Genomic DNA, 24,456 nt, shown 5'->3' with positions numbered 1-24,456 from the left:
GGTCGGGGCAGTAGGGGAGTAAAATGGCAATGAGTTCAGAGCCAAAATATACTTAGAGTCCATTGTACTTCAATTTATTGTGTTACTCGCGTATGAAGATGGTTATTTGAAATTGTAGTCTTCTAGTACCTGGTCAATGTAATATAAGGTTATACAGTTTAATTATGTTAAGTATACAGCAGTAATTATGGTTAAGGATACCGTAATGATTGGTGAACTTAGATTTTGTACCAACAAGGAACATTAGGCAGGACTCGACAGCCAAACACCCTCTAAATGTACATGTCTGATTATGTCTAACTATTTCTACTTACACGAATGAATTTTGTAAGAATTCCTGAAACATCTAAGATCTCTAGGTAAATAATTATTCGAACCTGAAAAAAGAATGGATCCAAAGACCTATATCAAAATGTTATAGTCGCTTAAAATCAACAGAAGTAACGTTCTCAGAATTATTTCACAAAAGATACCCCTACTGAACATCTTGAAATACCTCGAAGAGTTGCCCCAGCAGTCACTAAAGAACTAAATGCCAATATCTCAATTTATTTAGGATCAGTTTACCTGTAACGGTGAATGTCAGTCAGCCTGTATAGCTGGGCTTCGACAATTTCGAAAAAATGTGAAAGGTCTCCTGACGATGATTAAATATTCATATAGAAGCGATCGTGACGTTTACGTTCGAATTGGACGTTTGACGAAACGATATCGCTGCCACGGTCGTTTCATGGGCACCGTCAGATGGGGTCCGAGATCGCCCTGAGCCATAAGTGACTTACGGAGCGTAACAAACTGACGCGAGTTTAAGCGCAGGACGGGCAATAAACACGCGGGGAAAGATAAATGAGCCCTCGGGTCCAACGGGGCACACTTGGGGAAAGTGTATCATTTCTACTAGATCTTTTCGCTTGTAAGGTCTCGAGTAAATTGCGGATTGTCGGGAACGCGAAGTAAAAACGATGATGGAATTTCAGGTCATACACTCGAGGTCATCGTTTAGTCTTTGCACAAAGTTCACTCACGGGTAAATATAAAATTTGTATTATCGTATCGTGGCGTATTAAATGAAATGCACTACATATAGAAATTCGAGAATCGTTTGGTTAAATTACTGCGTAAGAAACTGTAAGTGTAACACTTTGAAAACAGTAATATTAAATTAAACGTCCAACAAATAGATTTCTTACATTATATACCTGCACATTTTACATTTAGTGTAATGTAATACATATTTTTTACCACGTGTTTACATCGCCTTTTAACCATTTTATTAAAGTATTTGAAAACAGCATAAATGTTTAATACCATGACTTAATATAAACATAGGAAGGTATTACAATATCATAGACTGCTAATCTCTGTATGTAAAATTGTTTCTGAAAACACAATCTAGTCCTTCACTTTCTTTGACCCTTAAATGTAATAGTTATCCACTTTTCATTGATAGGTCACGTGGTTTTATAATTCCTAGTACCTCTATACCGCGAATACTCTCCCTATCTTGTGTTAGGCACATTATAGTCTTTAACATCTCTATATTGTCAATACTCTACCCTTCTGGTCAGTAGATTGCCTGAACCCTTTTGACAGAAGACCTCAGAATCCAAATACTTCTCTCTTCTTACTGCTAGACATCCTGAACACCTGATTCCAGAGATCTGTATACCAACCGTACTTTCATCTTCTCATAAATTAACCACTTGGTTTTACAGTCTTTAACACCCCTACATTGTCAATACTCCACCCTTCGGGACAGTTGACTGCCTGGATCCTTTTGACAGAGTACCCCAAAATCCCAATCCTTCTTTCCTCTTACTACTAAAAACTTTGGTCAAGTATTATTCTTGACTACAAAGGAATCTATTCAGAGTTAAAAAAATATTTAAAAAATCGTAAGGTTTGTCATTCTATTTAACTTACTATAACATTTTCTGTTTCAGATGCCGCAGACAGTGCCCTCCGCAGCCGGCTATTCGCCTTCATTCGATTACAGCACATTCCAGTTTGACTTGTCCCTTCTGTCGGACGATTATGGCGCCACGAATGTACAGACCACATTGAAACCAACGCAGATCAAGCAGGAAGCACAATCGCCGCGTCCCGGCTCGCCCATTACCACTTACTCGAGTCCACCGTATCCCGGTGCCGGTGGTGAACTGCCCCTGTCACCTAACTACTCGCAAGAGGGCTCACCGGGATACCCGACGAGTCCATACTACGTGCCGAGAAGTCCTCAGAGCGCGCAATTTTATCCAACGAGCCCAGAACCGTCCGCGAAACAACCGGTTAAGAGGGAGAAGAGCCTCGACCTTTTGGCAATCTTGCAAGAATCCCGGTAAATTTTGTTCTTTCCAATGACGTCGATATATTAACGTTCGTTACGTCCCAGACATTAGCCTTTATTGCATTTTGAATTTAAATTTGGGTTAGAATTTGTATTTACACGTGATATATGATGAAATTATAAAGTAGATAAAAATATTGTGTTGAATGAAAAGTTCCTTCAATTTTCTTTCAAGAATTCAATTAAAAAAAAGAAGTAACACATGTTATGTTATGATACTTACCGAATTCGTCTTGAAATCCTTTAACTGATAGGCGTAAAAAAATTATAGGTGTATTTGCAAAAAATTGAAGGTGACCTTGAAAAGTATGAAGAAAAAGGGTTGACAAAAAATTTGCTATAATCACGTTAATGCTCTCTTGAAACCATGCTATACCTGATAAGAACATTTTCGATCGGACTGCTGATAACAGAGTAATCTCTACTGATCACGATTCGTGGTTCACCCTGTATACTTAGCGCTTGCACGATTGTCTACAGACAGGCTCGAGGCGGAAAGTCGAGTAGCAATAACTATACTGCGGATGTGTATGGATTTAAAGTAAATTTCAATATACAAAATGCAGTAAAATAAAAACTTCAATAAAATCTAATGGCATCTGTATATACATATTTCAATTAACATAATAAGACACCTGGCACAGGAAATAAATTTTTATCTTATTCTCATATTCATAAATTAATGTCAAAAATTGTAAACTTGCATAAACATCCGCCGTCTAGTAATAACAAAAGCATCCACATGACCGTGGAATGTCTTCTAGACCCTTCGATCTTTAGAACTTGGTCTTGTTATAAGACCAGAAAAGAACGAGCAATTTAAATGTTCATACCTATTGTAACTCATTCGCCCATAAACGCACATGTCCTTTAGTTCAGTCTTTAGGACTGAAAACGTGTTAAGCTACCCAATGACGTGTCCACCCCGGTGGCTCCTGATTTCAGGCTCCTGGCCGAGAGTCTGGGCTACCGTGAGGACTCGACCGACTGCACGGTGCCGTGCACACCGCCCCGAACAGAAGAGGACATTTATAACAGCCTTGACGCGGACTTCTTCGCGAAGAAGGAAGATGCCGCAGTACAAGGCCATCCGTTGCTGAAGGAGATCCTCTTCAAAGAAGAGCCTCGATCCAGTTGCAGCAGCAGTAGCAGCAGCGTCACCAGCAATTCCTCCTCCTCATCGACGACATCCTCTTCACCTGACCCGATCGAGCTCGAGAACAGCTCCCCGCTGAGGAACTTGCTGTTCAAGGGAACCAGAAAAGATTTCACGGATGCAACGAGAACAAATGTCCTGAAACTCGAGAGAATACAAGACGAGGTCAGGAATAATCCGTTGCAGAAGGAGGAGGAGCTTTTCAAGGACGGGCAAAAGAGCGATCATCAGTTGCTCAGGGAGGTTCTGAGGGACACCAGCTTCCAAAGGAAGTACAACCTGAGACCTGTGGACCTCGGGAACGTGGGCACTGGGTTCGTGGAGGACATGGAAACCGGCGAGTGCGTCGGGGACCTCACCAGGGAGCAAATCGAGCCTGTCCTCAGTCTGGCCATCCAACAGCTGCAGAAAGACTTCGACAACACGTGTGTGGCACTGGGCATTCATCCAGGTGGGTGACTCTATATTATATTTTGTATCTTTTCTTTTTTCTTTAAACAACCTAGTTTTTAAAAAGGAGAGGGAAAATACTAGCATAATTGTAGCATGCACACTACCATTCCATGTATAACAGAGATGGGCAAACTCACTATTTAGATAAAAAGTTTCGAATATCGAATAAAAGATAAAAAAGATATTTCGTCATTTTTAATTGTTTAAACGTGGAAATTTCAATTTTTATAATAAAATGATACTTCTTTATGAACGAATCGACATTTCTCGAACAATTCTTTAATCTCATTGACTGTTTAAAGCTCAGGACGACACCCTTAGATACTGCTGCTTCTCACTGTGTATTATTCGAATAAAATTCTGCCCAACTCTGATGTATAAGTATCAGGACACAGTACATTTCGATATTAGAATGTTACTATTTTTCAGTAAATGAGACTTTCATTTTTGCTGCTAGTTGCCCAATTGAGTAGCTTTCTTTGGCTAATTCTAGAATAGTGCCAGACATTTCATTATGCGCTCCCATTATAACAATCAACTTGTCGTCGGTCAGCACAGACTTAACGAAGTGTAATTATGTACACGTAAAACAGGGTCCGCAGAGTTATATCAAAATTGCACAGCCACGTACAGTGTCCCATAGAGACAACAAGAAATAGAACTCGAAGCCGTTACGGAAGTTAACGGCCACTCAGCAAATTGTGGCGTAATAAATATATAAATTCTGGAGATACAACGCTGGCTGGTAATAAGAAGGTGCGTGAGTGTCCATTAGACACTTAGGCCTTCTTGCTACCTTGCCGCGGGGCAAGACTCGGGACGTTATCTTCGTGAACGTAGGAGCGCGACCGGTTCGACTATTAGTTCGTTGGGCATGATGTCATGCTCGGAATAAGTTACGAAGTCACATCGTGCCTTCGTGAGTATAGTTACGAAATTTCGAGGCTCCGAGCTCAAGGTCACGCTCAGTCTTACGCTTCCGCTACTTTCCTAATATTTTTTTTTCTTTTCTTTCGTGGTCCCCGATACGTGACAACGGGCACAACTACGGAGATACGTGGTGCTCGACATGGCCGGACGATAAAAAATTGCAGTGAACGGTCAGAAAACAAGGAAACGTTTCGGATCCACCGTAGAAAGTCCCCGACTGTGAAATCGAAAGTAAGAGTCGGAATTAAGCGCAGTGAAATCTGACCGTTGCTTTTCTTCGTATTACTTTTGTTTTTGAGTAACGTAATCGTGGGTAACTTCGATTGTTTATCGGGATCTTTGGGGGTTTGAAAGTGCGCAGACGATTGCGAAATTCCTACATTTGTTGGAATTTGAAAGACGTTTAATTAAGAAGGTTTTGAAAATTACTTTGAAATTTGTCGAACTTCCTTTGAGTCATATTATTGAGTTTAACCTTAAAGAGGATTCCAGCACTTTGCATACATGTACAGTGTGTCTCATGAACTCTGTCCACTTAAATATCTTGGTTATTTCAAACAATACGAGAACATGTTACCTACAGAAGTTGTAGGGTTTAAGAAATTACATGTACTAGAGAAGATATAGAGGTCACCTTTGTTTTTTAAATGGAATGTCCAATTTTTTATGCTCGACTTCGATAGATTGGCGTATTCTGAATATAAAAATACTAAAATGCATTTGTCGTAAAACTTACTGTTGCTGAGATATTTGACTGTTTTCATTCTATTACTTTCATTATGGGACGTATTCGAGGATATATTCAAATCCAAACAAACAGCGAAAATATCTCAGCAACGGTAAGTTATAGAACAAATGTCTCAAAATACGTAGGCCGTTCAAGGGTCGAAAGACCTACGTGACTTGGGCCGAAAATTCCAAAACATTGCAAACTCTGGTCCTCGAGTACCATAAATCACTTTTCAATCCAAATCCGTGCCCCCCACTCCTACTTTAAGGGCAGTGACCAAGGAACGTTTTCCGATTTTCTCTACCCCAAATTAGAAGTAAACCGGCATTTGAACATTAAGCATCGCGTCTACTTACAGTGATGTAACAGTGTTTCTAATTTTCAAAAATTTCGTGACACCTCATTATTACACTTACCTCATATTCGATAGTGTCCCATATACTTACGAACGGGAGTGTGTGTGTGACAAAAATTGTGGCAGTACTGCGTACAGTGGCGCGAACGAAAGTTTTTGGTCAGATAGATTTTTCATTTTATTTTCTAAAAGCTATATGTGAAAAAAGTTTAACTAATATTGGGTGCAATTGCATAAGTATTTATTCGTGGTATTGTTTTCTTTTACTTGCCATGTCTATGTATCCAATATTAGTTAATAGTGTTTTTGAAAAATCTATATTAATCAATATTGGTCTTCAAAAATTTATCTATATTAGTCAGTATGGTTTTTGAAAAATCTGTCTATAGTAGTCAATATTGTTTTTGAAAAATCTGTCTATATTAGTTAATATTGTGTTTGCAAAATCTGTCTGTAATAGTTAATATTGTTTTTGAAAAATCTATCTACATTAGTTAATACTGTTTTCGAGAAACCTATGTGTCCGGAAACTTTTGCACACGACTGTATGTTGTAAAGTACTGTAGATTCGTGAAATTCTCTAAATAGCTTTTTAACTATTCTACAAATAGTATCTAAGAGCACGATAAAGAATAGTGGGAAATACAATATCCGTGCCAAAATCGTTCTGTCGTTGCAGAACCACGACGCTGGAGCGCGGCGGACGTAGCGGCCTGGATACAATGGGCGAGAAGGCAATTGCAGTTGCCCTCTGTGCCATTGGAGAGCTTCAATGTGGACGGTGCAACGTTGACGTCGCTCACGGAGGAGGAATTCTGTCAGCGTGCCCCTCAGGTGAGTCGAACCCTGATCCCACAGAATATTCGAACGACTATAGCTTTTCATTGATTTCTGGATACTAGCTCGTTTAACCTTTTGCCTTATGATTTTTTTGACGACTTCCTACGCTGGTGTTACGTTATTATTAATAATTTTGCAAGCATAAAATCAATTCCATATTCATTGTAAGGGTACACTTACCGTAAAAATTAAACGTCAAAATCGTCAAAATAATATTTTATCTCAACTTTTAAAGAAAATGGGTTAAATTAATTTTTATTACATCCAGTTTAAAATTGTCACGAGTTAACTCGTCATTGTGAGCAAAGGGTTAACACGTTCACCCGCGGAGCCGATTTCGACTAACTTTCCGTTCACGCCGACAGTATTACGTGAGATAGAAATTTGTGCGAATACAATAAATTATCGATGAGTGTTCGAAGGCTCCTTGTTAGTGAACATTAAATATTTTTTAACAACAAATATCATTGGCTTCAGAATTCCAAGCTCTATCACTCCATTAAACGTCATTAAAAAGTCAACATTACACCTGAACTCTCCTCGTCAATACAGAGGAGCCTTTGAACACTCATCGATGATTTACTATATGTGGGTTAACTCTCGGAAGGCGGGACGTTGTTAACGTTCGTACAGTAGCGATGCTTGGGTCCGTTTGGACCCCTAAAATTTCCTAATTTTTAAACATTATGATTACATTCAATATAATTTTTTTTATGTCACTTAACATGCACAACTCCTAGCTTAAATACGATTCATAGCTGACTCAATTAGTTTTAGACTTCTTCAAGAACTTCTTTAGTTTCCAAACCTCTTATAAGCATAGAATATGCAACATATTATTACCTACAAATGATTAATTTTAACTGGATTGTATACTAAAGGGTTATATACCCATATATTAATGAATAAATAAATAAATAGATTGATAAGTTAGATGGAACTTTTAAAAACTCGGATCCAGGCACCGCCGTGTAAGGGTTAAAATCGACTAGCAGACGCGAACTGCGAGTTCAACGAATACCGTATCATGAGACGATTATTCGTGGACGGGAGAGACGCTTTAACGAAGCAATTAGTCGACAGAATTTCGTGGTGTCTAAATAAATCGCCGGTGCAAACGGTTCGTGGCTGGACGATCGCCGACTGACGAACAGTGTTTACATCAACTGACGGAACCACGGAGTTCCTTTAGGTAATTCATTCGGCTCGGCTTTGATCTCTAATTTGAAGCAAATTTTCATACCAACTGAAGGGTACACTCATACGAATTTATACATATGTCGGTTGATAACGATTTTGAAAATTGAAACCATTTTCATTGCTCTATCCTCATCTAGTAAGATAAAGATGAAAGAAAATGTTTTATTAATGTTTGTTAAAAACTTTATTTTCACTGTGTTTTACATATTTGCATAAATTACGCAAATCACAATAAAAATATGCATTAAACGTATAAGAACTACAGTCTAGAAATTATCATAGAATTAAAATAAAAAACAAATCTTCAAATATCATATTAATCTGACCTTCACCCTCATCCGCCCCTTGTGTCTATTAGACACATTTTTCTTCAAAGAAGTGATTTAATTCTGTTATTTGCAGATAAATTTAGCTGAGGCTGTTTGACTTTTATTTTAAAGAATTTTTAAATTTATTCATTCATCTTTTCATTATATTAACTTTTTTACCACTGTGTTAATTTGACACCGATGGACAAATTAGGTTTGAAAAATGAGGGACAGATAAGGGTTAAGTTTCGAAAGATAATGAAAAAATTATACTTGTAATATTGTATATAATTTTGTTCTTTTTTATATATAATACTAATTACTACTAGTAATCATAATAATAATACTAGTAGATACTAAATAACAATCTATTAATTTACTAAACTGTGGAAGTTTATACATTTATAGCATGTATAATTATGTGGAACTCAGTGTAGTAAGAAGTTACTGACCTAGAAGTAACTACCTAACCTACTAACTAGGAGGGACGACTTAACTTGTCGTTTACACTTGGCTGCATCTCACAAACATTTTTCGTTTTTCCACTAGTTTTCCTTAAGGTTCATGTATTCCATTTTGTCAAACCACATATACATATTCGTACATAACACACCTTATTCACCTTTGTTATAGGATAAGATCATATACATAGAAATTTTTTTTTATTTCTATGTCTATAGATAAGATACACAAAACTATTTGCATTCGTCTTAAATTGCGTTTATATGGGGATTGAGGTTTGAGAAGCTATCCAGTTAACAGGTTAACGTCTTAAGGGATACTGGCACGTACAGTACCGGACAAAAGTATTCGTACACCCTTTAAAACGGAACAACTTTTTTAAAATTGGTCCAAATGACTTGAGTTCTTTTGTAAAGTTAGGGACATTAGTTTATTAAATGATGTGGAAAAAAAATTGAAAAAGTTGTAATTTGTCGGAATTGTGAAGAAAATAGTAAAGGTCGTTTTTTACAACTTTTTAATCTGAGGCTATAATGAAAATTTAATAAATACACTTCAAAGATTTATGTTCATTACTGTATGTGTACGAATAGTTTTCCTTTCATTCAAGCATCACTTCAAAATTTTAAATAAATTTAAAATAAAAAATTTGAAATAACTAGGAAATTTTTTCTGGTCTTGATAAATTCGTCCCTGATAGGGTTAATAATACGCAATGAAGTTTTTATATCATTTGGAACATAATAAATCCTCAATACAGCAATCTAAATTCATGTAGGATTTCTGTTTCTATAAATATGTTGACAAATGTAAAAAATTACAACCGATTTGAAAAAATTCTGGAACAGATTCGCCAACAAGACGCAGGATATTTATATTTGTTTATGGTTAACGAAGTAAATAATTACTGAAGTAAAGTCATAAATAAACCGTGATTATTGTGTACTGTATGTTAGCTTGTTATCTGCAATGTCGTCGTCGCCGACGTTTTTTTTAAGGAGGTTATCTTATATCGTCCCAAGAATTTATAACAGATTTAGTTTTCGGCGTTATCGCTGGTAAAAATTCTCGTTCACTGGCAATGCAATCGCGGTTACTTCCATGTTGCGAAATCTTTTGCATCTACACGTACTAATAAACAACAGCACATTTCTTAAAATATACAGCAATTCATGGGACGCCTTTTTAATATTTTTAGTTTTACAAAAAGAATGTGCTTAACGTTGCAAATAAGTTATTTATAAAATATGAAAAATATATTCAACACTTAATACCACATAAAATTAAGTCCTCACAAAATATTTGATTCATAAAGTACTTGAAATTGAGAAGAGTTTGTGTAATGTTAATTATCACATTTGAGCACTGAGTATTTTGATCCATTTATAATAAATACAGTTCATGAAACGCAATACAATAAACATATTAACACATTTTAATGCACGGTCATTAATTCGAGTAATAGATAAATAAATAAGTTCCTATAAGTAAGAAATAAGTTCCCATTTAATTTCTGGTTTCATAGTTTACTCCATAAAAAATATGAATTTTATTTATACATACATGTAAGGAATATTATTACTTACTTACAGAACTATTAATTCTCTTCTACTAATTGAAACATCTGAAAATCAAAATAATATATCAGAACACGGACGTTTACCTTTGACAAGAATTTCAATGATCAGACAATTTCACAAACTTCCAGCATTCCACCTCATTCGCGTAACACTAACACGCCCATTTAAACACTGGCCGCAACCTAGCTAGAGAATCTCTCTCTTGCGCTACATCACTCGATACAGAACCCAAAAAAGAAAACGTGCCAATTCAGCCAGAACCAGATCACTCTCCCACAAATTACCCCATTTGGCGGACTTTCCCAGAGGAAACCGGTCAAGGAACGAAGCCTGGAAAACGCATTCCAAGATCCCTATCGAATCGCGCGTGTCAAGACAGAGGGAAAATGGGTGCCAGATAAACACAACTAATGAAAACTGTTTAGAGCGTTAAACCTGACGTTTCCGTTCCGCCCGTAAGAAGCTTCTAAGTAAACCGCAAATTTTTATTGCAGAATGACATTTTCTAAAGTAATTTTTCTTAACTCTTTATGGCACAGATTTTATATTGAATATATTTTTCTCAAACCTCTTGTATATTGGGATTATTTCATCATAAAATAATTAAAAAACATAATTTCGATTTTTAAAAATATTTCCTTCTGTCTAAGAAAAGAAAATTTATGAAACATCACCTTTCCTTCACACAGACCAGGTGTCTAATACAGTGGCGGTCATATACTTACGTACAAGTCAAATATTAATTTTCAAATGGTACACAGCTTTCTGTGAAACATGCAAAAATATCTAAAATATGTTTTTAGAGTCTTTGAACCTTTTGTTATAAAGTGTCAGTAAAGTTTTTTTCATTCCCAGAATTCAAGGTGATTTATGTTTACTTTCTTGTAAGCTACTACTTTTAGGACGGACAATTACTTACGTACACTGTGATAGTAACGGCGTAAGTCGAAATATCAACGGTGTAAACAACTTTCGTCAGTGTCTGTCGAACTGTTGAATTAGTAAATACTGTAAGTGATTACCAGATCAACTACGTCAAGTAGAATCTCTTCGTAAAGCTGGGGTCCGTTCCAAAAACTACTGTTAAACATAAAATATTTACAAATTTGTTGAATTCTATAAATAAATAAAAAATTTAGTAGTATGTAATAAAAGAAGGTTCAAATTTTATAGAAACGTGCTTTCCATATTTTCATGAACTTTCCAACAGAATGCAGGAAGTTTAAAAGTTAAAATACAATTTGTACGTAAGTACAATGTAGCGCACATACAATCGGTTCTCTGTTTTATCGGTGACGATCGATTGCACCGGTTAAAAATCACGCCCGTTCCGTTCTGGTCGCCAAACGAGGGAGCAAAATAAAAAAAGAGAAGATGCTCGAAAAAAAAAGAGGAGAGGCGCGCCAACAGAGAAGCCTGGACTCGTTCGATAAAGAAACTAATGGCGCGACTCACTCGAGAAACGCTCGCGGACAAGGTCCGGTGAAAGTGAATTTCCTGGAAATCGACGGTGGTGTGTGCGCGTCGTTCACGGCTTCTTTCCTCGTAATCGAAGTGAGTAAGCCAACCAGCGACAGTAATAATACGGTTCGCGGCCGTTTAACGGAACACCAGGATTCTCTTTCCCCCAGATAGGCTTTTGTGCATCGCCGTGGATACGCATCGCGTTTTAGCTTCACGATCGCAAGATCTTTGCTGTGGCATTGAATGGGGGGACCGTTACCAGTCTCAAAGACAACGACGACACCGGGGATCGTCGACATTTGAGTCGAGCACGAATGCAAATACCTAGGTTTCAGTGGTTTCACTCTGTACATTTGTCTTCTAGAGGAGGATTAGCTAAGCAATGGGGACCTCTTCCTTCTGACATACTGTTTCTGGGTTGTTCGTTTCAATCGGATTTTGCTTAGACACTGGCGACTTTTCTTTCGGTATGAGTTAGAAACGGTACTTAATTTCTTGTTATCTTGTTTCATACGTTTCATGGAGGATGGAGATTTATGTTTGGTCACGCGTAACTGATGGGCTTTGAAGGGGTTTACCGTGCAGATAAGTTTATGTATATGTACGGACGTTTCATGCAACAGAGCTAGGTGCCGGGCGTTAGTGTGCGATTATTATTTACGGTTTTGTGGGAAATTGTACTGTGTGTGTCAGATTCGTTTTACGACGTGCTTGGTGCAGGTTAATAAATACTGTCGTCTGATGTGTTTGTTGCACTTGTGCGTCGGAATTGATGGTGGGGATGGAAGGAATATTGGATTCTGAAGTGTCTGATAGATATCTTTAACTGGGAGTCTAATGGAGATTATTCTTGTCGTGTTAGGTTCAAAGACTAAATTTGCTTACATTAACACCTTACACTATTCGTTCCATAAAGTTATGAAACATTGAGATGATAAGAAATCCTAATAAAGAACTTGTACTGTCAATTTAGATGAGTTATGTATTTTGAGGAACAAAAGCCAGTAGGTATATTTTCGGTTTATTTATCAGAGGAACATGGAATACATTTTGGAAAAATTCTGAGTCGATTAATATCCATTGTATTCGAACGAAAATTAAGAAATAAATTTTTATCGTTAGTTAGAAAGCACCAAATTGTATTAACGAAAATAAAAATTAGCTGTATTAATTACTTATATTCAGATATTTTAATCAGATGCGACTTAATTCATGTAGGCAATTCGTGCTATATTTAATCCTCGTACATTGCTCAATGAATTGTTAAATTACAATTCCCTGAATTAAACTTGGTCTAAGGTAAATCGACTTAACGAAATGTATTTACATGTCGCTTGATTTTTACATACGTAAATTACTGGTGTCACGTTAACTTAGAAGTTTCTCTGATAAAGATATTACAATTAAAAATCAAAGTCTGAGTTTGGGTTCAACTGACCTGAAGAAATGAAATTTTGAAAGGGAAATTTTTATTCAAACATCGTGTCTTCGTTTTTCGAAGCTATTAATCGAGACCTGTAGAAAAACCAATACGGTCGCTAATAATTTAATCTGCGAATGTTTTCACATTGATAGCATCCTCTGACCTACAAAACGTAGCAACACCTCAGTCAAATTTAATAATATTTCTATATTACTATTAACATATTAAAAGCCCTAGTACAGGAAATGAAAGTTTACCCAATTTTGAAGATGATACAACCCGAAGGATGTGATTCTACATGCAAGAACAAGTCGAAAATATAAAATAACATTCTTTCCTTCATTTCAAAGATAATCAATTTCCAAAATTCATCTAAACGCGTGTGTACATATTCATAGTAATAATGAGTAGAAACAGAATGCAATAAACAGACGCCTTAGCCAAGTCCTATTGAATTGCACATACTTGAATAGGGGTTTGGCTGTCGCGTCTGTTCATTGCATTCTTATTCTACTTATTGTAACTATGAATTTTGAAAATTGATTATCTTGAAAACGAAGCATCGTACTAAAAATGTTACTCTACATTTTCGCTTTATTTTTGCATATAGAATAATATTCTTTTTACTACCATTTCGAAACCACCTTCTATATTAATGCCCAAAATTCTGACCATGCATAATCATCCACAGTCAATCAATAACCCCACAAATGAATATAACTTGACGAACAAGAAAAAAGAACTAACCTTCCGAAGAAATAATTCAAACTTTCAAGTATCACTGTCTATGGAAATATTAAAAACTTTGTTTTCGTGTTATAACGACCGATTTCCAAAAACCCTCTGCTGTGCATTACCAATATCCCGTGCCTTCGCGAAAAGGCTAATAATTAAACTGCGAATTTTATTCATTTATAGATTTTAGAGCTCTATGAAATATAATAAAACACAAAACTATCGTCGGATGCAACAAACTTTTTGTTTTATTCTTAACTCAATAAGATACCTAAGAGAAGAAAGAAATTGCAACTTTTGTTTTTGTTCATAAGAGTTTCTTTATAAATTACGTACTTATAAAATAAGACTTATTAATTCCTTATAAGAGTTCTTTTATTTTGCATACAAATCCGCAGTCTATTAATAACTCTCCGCTAATGTCTTAAACGTACTAGCCTCAGACACGATAATGGTCACGATCCACGATGAGACCGGTCGCGATTTTGCAATGCAAAAGTCCGCGAGGGGTAACGGTCTAGTTCGTAGCGGCTGAACACCGTGGTCCACCGGGAGTGTATCGGGAGACGATATCTGGTCTCTTGAAATCGGTACGTACCGGGAACGCAATGGAAAATTAATGGCGTACGGAGTTAGTACCTGTGCACCGTATGCGCACGGGGGTTAGGCAGTCATGCATAATGGATTCAGCTTTACGTCTTGTAATTGGATAATTACACTGCGCCGCGCACCAGTCCTCGCAACGTGAAATCATGACCGCGCGGGCTGAACGGTTATGCGCTATCTATAATTTTCGTAGATTCTTCCCTCGTTTGCGCGACCTTCGATAGGATCCTCATTGCTGTGTTTTCCTCCTTGACAGGCGAACCGCTGGACTATCCCTTTCAGATTCCTTCGTGGCAGGTATATTATTCTATTCATTTCTGATCACTCGTACAGACCACACTGTTTACAATTAGTTGTTCAAATTTTTAGGAATAAAAGTCAACTACTCGTGTTTTCGATTTATTAAGGAATTTTAAGGAATTCGATCTGAAAGTATTCGATTATTAAGAAGTGCTTTCCTCCTTGACAGGCGAACCACTGGACTGTCCCTTTCAGATTCCTTCGTGGCACGTATATTATTCTATTCATTTTTGGTCACTCGTACAGACCACACTGTTTACAATTAGTTATTCAAATTTTTATATAATACTATATTTGGATACTTTTATTATATTTTACATTATTTGTGCAAGTATGTAAAACCCTCTGAGATCAAAAATTTAACAAAAATTAAGAAAATATTTTCTTTCATCTTTAACTTGTTAGACGCCTTAACACTTTGACTGCCACGTCACCCAAATATGGGTGACACGTACATTGCAAAGAGGCTGAATTATTTAAGTACTGTTACCAAATTTTGCGGTGTATTAACTAAACCCGTATATTTTCGATGATATGTGTCTGACTACGTACAGCCTTTTTCACTGCGGTAATCAACGTGTTAACGGATGAAACACATTTTTCTGCCACATGTATTTTTATAAAATACCTACGAAAACAAGAATTTGTACAAGCATCGACAGTCTACATTATGACCGATATTCAGATACTCGTCAAAATTCATTAATATTAATTTTCTGAACCAAACAAATAAGAAACAAACACTTAAACATACCTCATACTATCCTATTCTATAATTCCAAAACTAAAATTACAACAAAACCAGAAATCTAACCGTCAAGATTCACGATAATTGACTCGAATTGCAAACTGAACGAAAGTCATCGTCTGATATCTTATTTCACATACGATCCTGATCGTACAAGACTATCTGTTTGTTTCTCTTTCCATGCCGCTCGCATAAATACTTTGATAGCAATCGTCCCGCTATCTAGATCTCTGGTTGCTCTCGATCATAACTCGCGAACCGGATAGCTGGAAGGATCTTTTCGCGGCTAGATGCACGGTACCGCTTGCCTTTGACCTGAAATTTAACGCTCCCCGTCGAAGGTTAAATAATTCATAGAGCCCCCCGTCGATCTGTATCCTTTGCGAACACTGAAGAAGTCATTAATGTATCCCAGATTCGTTATGGACGTTCGACGCGCGCGCGAGCTATAATCGACCGATGGGAATTTTGATTCCTGGAACGTTTTCCGAAGATCATGCAGCGTTCCCATTGGCGGGAGGGACATAACCTCCAGGCTCTGAAATTACACGGGAGCCAACAACCGTATCTGTTCATTTCGACCGTACTTGGCTACCTAGTTGCATCAAATTCGAAAACGCCTCGGCTGTTTCGCCGTTACGCGGGTGTGCAATTTGCATCGTATCCCGGCCGGTTACACGAACGACTTCATATCGCGGCGAAGTTTCAACCGGGAATCATACGGGGGCATTAGAGCCAATTAGTGAAACCTTTTATCATACCAATCCCGCGTGGGAAACGGACGAACGGAAAGTATGGAAATGATATTCGTTTTCGATACAGCATGCAGAAGTGTTCGATATGTGTTCTATTTCTTGATACTTTCTCGCGACAGGTAGGGGAGACCGGGGCAAAGTGGCCCTAAAACAGTTTAAAGTGGAATACAATTTTTTCTTTTCAATACAAATGTGTGCGGATAATTTTATAATATAATTTAAATATTACTGTTGACAAATTGAGTGTACCAATACTTTAGACGAATTTGATACATTTTAAAACTCAACTTGTATGGGGTAATGTGAGCTACTATCGGGGGTAAAGTGAGCTGAAATAAAATGACTTTTAACCCGTAACCAGCGTCGTCCCATTTTTGTATCTTAAATAATTTGACATCGTCAAGCCTACACTTATTTCTTATATATACTGGAGTTATATATAATGTTTAATTTTTACTATTTTTATGAAGGTACGGAAATCTACGTGTTGTTTTGTACTAATTGTTTAGTACCTGAATATGCATAGTTATCGTCGTTAGATTATATAACTTCAGTATGTTACAAGAATTTGTAAATATATTCCATTTTCAAATAAATAATTGAAGAAGCTCACTTTACCTCAAGGCTCACTTTGCCCCGGTCCCCCCTAATTGATAAATTCAATTTTTTTGAAAACGAACTATTGTACAAAAGAATGTGATTCTATGTACATTTTTGAATTATTTTACATGAAGAATCACATCCTTTCGGGTTTTACTACCATTTCAGAAACACTCTGTACTTATTTTTGGCTTTTTTAAATATATAGTGAAGAACTAAATTAAATCAATACTGAGAAACAAATAGAATCATGCATATAGCTAAAATTAGCAAAAATCGCAATTTCTCAAGTTTACCATGAGACGACAATATAAAAGGTGATGCACCTAAAATAGGCCACCCGAATATCTTGGCTGTTACTGGTGATAGAAAAAAATTTCAGACTAAATTTGCATGGTATCGAGGAGCATATAATTTCATGTAAATAGTTTTTTGACAGATGGATATAATCGCAAGTATAAATGATCCCATTATTAGATAAGATTCATTTACCGTCCCTCATACATATTATAAATACCACCCGTATTCCAATCAAACAGAAAAAGAAGCATATTACACATTTAAGGTTAAACCTCGCGTTACCTATAATTTCCATAAAATCGAAAAACCCTAAATATCATTCAATGTTTCGCGTTCCAATCTCAGAAATACACCGACCAAAACATTCAGATCGTTTATCCTTGGACCATCCCGCGTGCTATAATTCTCTCAGTGTCATCGTATCAGTTCCCGTTGAACCGGCGGGAGACAGTTTCATAAATCCGCACGCGTCTCTTCCGCGAAATGGAAAAGCAAACGAGTAGACCCGGCAATTCATCGCCCCCCCCCCTTTCCCCCGAGTGCAACGACTCGGATGCACCGTTTGCCGACAACTAGAACTCGATTCACGTTGCACACGTATAGAACCGTAGCCGCGTGCGCGCGTCACACGTCGTCGGCGGTCCCGTGTAGCCTCCGTAGCTGCGGCGGTACCGCATAACTGCATCTAAGGTGCGTTCCTTCGCCTCCCCCGTCCCCCCTTCCCCCCCACCCCTTCCATAGCAGCATCCACACGGATCGGAGTACCAGGATTGGCGCTCGAGCGCATATACGTGCGCGCACGGACGCGCTATTTGCCCGGCAGAAACGATCGAAAAGTGGGTCAACGGCTGCCTGAATGCCTGGCACACACTCGCTTGCCTGGACGGCCGACTGGCTGGCTGGATCGCTCTTGGCCGCCTGTTGCGTCTCAAGCCAGCCGCTTTCTCTTCTCTTGCGCGGCGCAACGACTCCGTCGATGGAATTCTAACGCTTACGTATCCACCTACCAGCCACCTTGTTGGGCCCCCCTCGACTCCCTTTTGTCGAGAGGTGTTTGACGTTCTGGGATTTTCCGGACAATTTGCTTCCTCCTTTCTGTTTGGGCCTGGAACGTCGAGCGAAATGTTGTGCCCTTTGTCGAGACGTGGTTAATGTTCAGGGAATTTCCAACTAATTTGCTTTATTGTAACTGGCTGGACCTGGAACATCGCAGGAAATATTGTTGCTTCCCTGTTAGGCGAAACAATGTTGCTCCCTTTGTCGAGGGGTGGTTAACGTTCTGGGATTTTCCGGACAATTTGCTTCCTCCTTTCTGTTTGGGCCTGGAACGTCGAGCGAAATGTTCTTCCCTTTGTCAAAAGCTGTCCAATGGAACGTTCAGTCCATTTATTTCCTTGTTTCTGTTTCGACTTCGAATCCCAATGAAGTGACGCTACAATGTGTCTGCTAGGGGATGATCGTGTTTGGGGACTCTCTAAGTGCTTCTGTAGAGATAGCTGTGATGATATATAGACTCGTCAGGGTTGTTTGAAACGTTTTATAATTCTATTTTACTGTCTGAGGTTTATATTAGTAATTCTCTTGAGATAGGTTCGGAACAAAATGTAAAATATTGGGAGTGACACTTTTTGATTACTAGACTGTGAATTTATGTGTAGGCTATCAATATATAAAATCTGCAGTTTATTGATTACATTTTCACTATTCGTTAACGCTGAAAAGACTATTGAAAGACATTTTTGTTAGTAGTTTAATGATAGTTAGCGTCAAGATATTTTATGAGATAGTAATAATTAGAGTCCGAATATTTCTGCAAATTTATCCGTATGGACTGATTGATAGAAGATTAAACTTAAATAGATTCTAATAAAGTCTGTCACAAAATGTTAGATAAATTCTAATAAAAACGAAACTGGATTTTAATTAACTTTTTAATACATCAGATTCCAAATAAGAGGATTTGGTTCGGTTCAGTTTCGCATCTGATGAATCCATCACTATTTTGTTTCATACAAAGTTGTTTTTTTTTCCTTTATCACAGATTCTTTATTGTTAACATTCACTCTTACAAATTGCTTTCGTTCTCCTGTCAAAACTTAGAGTACTCCGCTGAAAATTTACAAAACATGTTTGGCACACTTGAAATCGTACTCTTAACGTAGAGCCCAATTTCCAGGGTCTTCTTCCGTGGTTTCTAGTAAAGTATAGTGGTTGTAAAAAGTGGACGTATGAAGAAAACTTCATGACTTAGATATTCTCAAAAACGAGGAAAAACTGACGTCGAATGAGGACTTGCAAACATAATGTAACGATAATGACAATATCTTCGTGAGAGTTACGAAGGTAATTTGATGACACTGCCAATACCTCCTCCAGACGTTTCAGTCTAATTTACTTCGCTCTGCTACTAAGTCTCATGATAGATCATCCAGTAACTTATTTTCCTTTTGAACATGATATTGCCTTATCATTCACGCGCCATGAAAATCGCTATGTCATTTCTTTGTTATCTCCTTCGTACCACTTATGCAATTACAGAAAAGAAGTTGAGAAATTACTAAATTGTTACCAATCGATCTAAAATAGTCGAAGTAATCACCTTAGTGAAATTCAGACGGAATCCTCGAGCTCTTCCCAACGCATTATTAAAAACTCATTCTATTCAATCCTGCCATGGGTATGGAATTATTTCCTTAAATTCCATGATTGTGCTTGAGTACCCCCAATTCGTTACCAGCATCTGTTCGCGTTCTTCGGCTCGTTCAACACCTCTTTCTTCATCGTGCAGTTACCATGCGGCTTAATTGTTTTACATTACCACAGAACTCTGACAAGGTGTTATTAATCCTTGGGGTATGATAAATTTGTCTACTTTATTATCCACGTTCCTCTCCTCGTTCCCACACCGTACGCCTCTTACCGCGGAATGACCACCGCTAAGAGTACCGAACACTTTCTTGGAATTTCTTACACGTACCGTGGAGCCCAGTATTCATGCAAATGGTGGTCATATGGAGTCATTAGTGATAACGTGTCGCCTCGAAAATGTAAGAACATCTCTCGCGAGGACGAGTCAACGACGGTAACGTCTCCGTAGGAAATATTATTGAACGAGGTGTGTAATGCACAGTATGAGTTGCAATGAACGACCAGTTTCAATCATGTTACAAGATGAACACTTAAGACAACACCGTCGGAAAATTGATTCGGCCTCTAACTTACCTGATTCATTCTTCTTACTTTCTGCTTATTCGTATTTTCGTATGCATATAGTATCCGTTTTATTTGTATCAATTTTATTACAATAGTCGTCTTACTGTATAAGTTTTTACATAACAGTTTTGTTAATGTATAGTGTACAGTTCTGAATGAAATGTTCCATCATTTCAATAATATGTAAAAAGAAACTGATATATTGCGACAGAATGTTTAAGATCGGGTAGTACAACCGGGTAGGTTACTCTACGTAAGAAGACAAATCGAAAGTGAAGAATTCATCAGAAAACATGGTGACTTTATAGAAATTTCGACCAATGTATATGAAACGAAGATTAATAAAAAATATTATAATGCAAGCATCCGATCGATGATTAATGGGTATATTATGGTTTTTGTTGCAGTGCGGTAGCATGCTGCACGCACAGCTGGAAATTTGGAAAGCAGCCGTCGAAGAGTCACCGCGCAACACATTGGCGGCTTCCTGGAGCCCCGCTGGTGTTGTTCAAACCCCGGGCAACAACACAACAGGTTCGTCGGCTATTGGAAACGCGGCTAACGTCAGCGTCAAAGGCTCCTCCTGCAGCGTAGATTTCTCCGATGGTGAGTCGTTTCTTTCAAGTGTCATTTACACGCCTTCTAACATATGCTTCCTCAAATTAATAATCCCTAATAATTGCTGTGACACTCATTGATTATTCTTGCTAGCATTCATATTTAATATAAGTATTACAAAACTCTATAACATCGTTAAAAGAGATATTAATCTGCTGTTATTTGAAGAATACTCACGTTCACTGGGAGTAACAGACAAATTGCCTTTTCGTGTGATATAAAAGTATTCGTTTTTGTTCTTCAAAAGTATCAATCACGAAACACGAAATTAATCGCAGGACTGTAAAAAGTGTTCTACGAATCTCGAAATTTAAGGAAAGAATTTTTTAAATTTAAATTAAGAACTGCCGAAATTTTTATATCGAGAAATACATTGATATCTGAATTTCGAGAATGTTCGAAATGTTTCAATTTTGTCGCAAGTAGGACATTCGAAACTCAGAATTCCTTTAGGTTTTCTCGGGACTTTTTAACTGCATGATATATTATTTGCAATTCTAACCTAACGCAGATAAATCACGTCTGATGTTAACATCAATTTTCTATATTAAAATTTACAAATCACAAGTCGATTGCAATCTTCGACGAACATGAATATAATAAATATTTTCATAATGTTCTAAATAAATTCCTTGGGAAAGCATTAAAAATTACAGTTTCTGGACCGAACGGATACCCAACTAACATAATTATCACAACCGATCAAAGAACGCACTTTATATGCGGCGCAGATGGTCATTAAATTGTTATAATACTCCCGTAATTAGTCCATTACATTAAAAACTAATAACTCAAGACACATCAGTAATTACAAGTACCATGCATTAATATGCAAAACGCACATGTTCCCAGTCGAGCAACAAAAAATCGCAGTTTCTGATCGCGAGTAACAGTCTCACTAACTACCATTATCAAGATATACACCGTGTACGTGATTCAACGAAGACGTAAATTACATATAAAGTAACATTATATCATACAGCTACCACATTCATCTCATTACTCTAACGTAACGCACACGAAAACAACTATAATTACGAGCACATATTTAAGATGCTAACTACAGATGTTACCGATATAGACAAACAACAAAAAATCAGTGCTTCCGATCGCAACAAGCTACACCGAACTCATCTCCAGTTAATCGACAACATACACTATACACAAAACATGAAGACATCAAACCATTAAGTATGCCAATAAATAATGGATTATCGTTCGCCAAACGGCAATATTTCCATCCAATAAAATCAAACACACAGTCCGGGTTGTTATCTTGTATATTGTTATATTGTATCTCTTAATCATCATCTTTAACGAGCAAGATAATGAATCTTCGTCGATATACACCGGATACAATCGGCTAATAAACACACCTAATAATTTCCCAACTAATAAACAACGACAGTCCTACTAATCGAAGAAACCGAACCTAACAATCTCTCAAGCATGAAACGCCAGTAACCAAGAACCCCGCACGCCTACGCCCGACCTCGCAATGGACGTGAAACCGCCTACCGGCTGATCATACGGACGGGTATTCCCTGGATCATTTACAGAAAGGGATGGTGTCGGCTTTTTTCCAGACGAAGACGAGGACTGCGGTACCTCCCAAACCGGAGCAAGCGGCGGAGGTGGCGGCAGTGGCGGTGGAGGCGGAAAAATGCGAAACGGCGGCTCCCACATCCACTTGTGGCAATTCCTCAAGGAGCTGCTGCAAAGTCCAGCTGTCCACGGGTCCTGTATACGTTGGTTGGATCGGTGCAAGGGCGTGTTCAAGATCGAGGACTCGGTCCGAGTGGCCAGGCTCTGGGGCAAACGGAAAAATCGGCCAGCGATGAACTACGACAAGCTCAGCCGTAGCATCAGGCAATACTACAAAAAGGGGATCATGAAGAAGACGGAGCGTAGCCAGAGGCTCGTCTATCAGTTCTGCCATCCGTACTGCCTCTAAACAGGGGACGTTCCGAACCCTGCCTCTGCACTCGTTCCAGGTGTTACCTCGGGTTGAACACTTTCAGGATCATTCTATTTATTGCCGATGAAACGTGACCGCCTGGGCTGAAGCTGAGCTTCGCCTTCGCGGCTGAACAATTTCTCTCGGGTATATTTATTAAAGCGTGTGTAACGTGCCGAGGTAATATCCATGGGGGCCATTATCTCCTCGATTCCCTTTACTGGACGGCTAAGAGAGAGAGAGAGAGAGAGAGAGAGCGAGAGAGAGGGAGAGAGAGTTGGTCGCCGAATATCTGGCGACAGCCTTACCGATCCTGTCGGAATAATCACGCTGTGTGCGGTGCCTGATGCTTTATCGAGAGGCGAACACGAGTGCAAAGGGTTAACCCCCCTTTCCATCGATTCCAGATTCAAGGTCGTCGGTCGATTGCCTTGAGAGAGACTGCCGGTCGTCGAAGGGAGTCGCGACTAAGGGCTTCCGTCTCTTTCTACGTACAGTTCTTTTCTTATTTTCTTTTCTTTATTACTTGTCAATGACATGTGTCGCGAGTGAGTGTATGTGTGTGTATGCTGTGTGTTTGATTAAAGGAGAATCAGCACGGAGGTCGAAGGTAAACTCACCCCACCTCCTTATTTCTATCCCGATTTCTCTCTGTTGTAGTATAAACATCTTTCTGGTAATGTTAAGTTGATTCTGCGTTACACGAACCACAATTTCGCCGCGGTTTTTCGTTGGTCAAGAACGAACCGCGATTTTATTGTAGCCGCGTCCGCACGACGGGTAGGTTGATTCTGATGCCTTTCGACTGGTAATTTACTACACTTTCACCGGTACAATTAAGAATTTCGAAATATATATTTATTCGTTATTCGAACGTCGGTGATGAGACAGATCTAGGTCGAATGAATCAATAATGATTTCATCATTTCCCCATAGAATTTCCCGTCGGTTCGAATTTATTTTGAGTAATATGTTTTTCAAACGATAGCGTCAACATCGTTAGTGTACCAGTGCCACCTCATGATTACCAACGATCTATCATACACACAGTACTAAATACTAATGTTATACTAACGTAACGCCTAAGTAACGTAATACTTTAACACACTTAATCATTCGAGTAACTGTTACTATGCTGATATAATGTTAGTAGCATTACTACAGTATATCGCTAACAGGAATCCCATCCACAATAACAGGCTAGGCGTCGGTACTAAATCGGTATTATATACCGTTACGCCAACGTTCCGCGTGCTATTACCGCGCCGCGGCGCTGTTGATCTGGTACACAACCGGTGCAAAGACGCTGGTCGATACGCGGTAGGGATATTCGATTCACTTTCGAAAATCGATTCTCGAATCGAATCGTGAGGACC

At 38.2% G+C, this 24,456-nt stretch overlaps 1 protein-coding gene across 1 annotated transcript; it reads left to right on the top strand.

The window, feature by feature from the left end:
• The first annotated feature begins 1,943 nt into the window (after nt 1-1,943).
• Nucleotides 1,944-23,077, top strand: LOC107188133 (DNA-binding protein D-ETS-4). Its single transcript, XM_015576383.1, has 5 exons — nt 1,944-2,338; nt 3,293-3,954; nt 6,651-6,805; nt 20,913-21,111; nt 22,710-23,077. Exons 1-5 carry the CDS (start codon nt 1,944-1,946, stop codon nt 23,075-23,077), a joined length of 1,779 nt encoding a protein of 592 aa, XP_015431869.1.
• Nucleotides 23,078-24,456: the final 1,379 nt, after the last annotated feature.

The sequence above is a fragment of the Dufourea novaeangliae genome, unplaced genomic scaffold (assembly GCF_001272555.1).
Source record: "Dufourea novaeangliae isolate 0120121106 unplaced genomic scaffold, ASM127255v1 scaffold115, whole genome shotgun sequence".
Classification (NCBI taxonomy): domain Eukaryota; kingdom Metazoa; phylum Arthropoda; class Insecta; order Hymenoptera; family Halictidae; genus Dufourea; species Dufourea novaeangliae.
The sequence above is the reverse complement of the archived record's forward strand: the minus strand, read 5'-3'. Positions and strand labels throughout refer to the sequence as shown.

Excerpts from the sequence above, each read along its gene's own strand:
- LOC107188133 (XM_015576383.1), top strand. The coding sequence starts at position 1,944 with ATGCCGCAGACAGTGCCCTCCGCAGCCGGCTATTCGCCTTCATTCGAT. Across the intron at positions 3,955-6,650 it reads GGCACTGGGCATTCATCCAG|AACCACGACGCTGGAGCGCG; the intron begins GTGGGTGACTCT and ends CTGTCGTTGCAG. Across the intron at positions 21,112-22,709 it reads CAGCGTAGATTTCTCCGATG|ACGAAGACGAGGACTGCGGT; the intron begins GTGAGTCGTTTC and ends GCTTTTTTCCAG.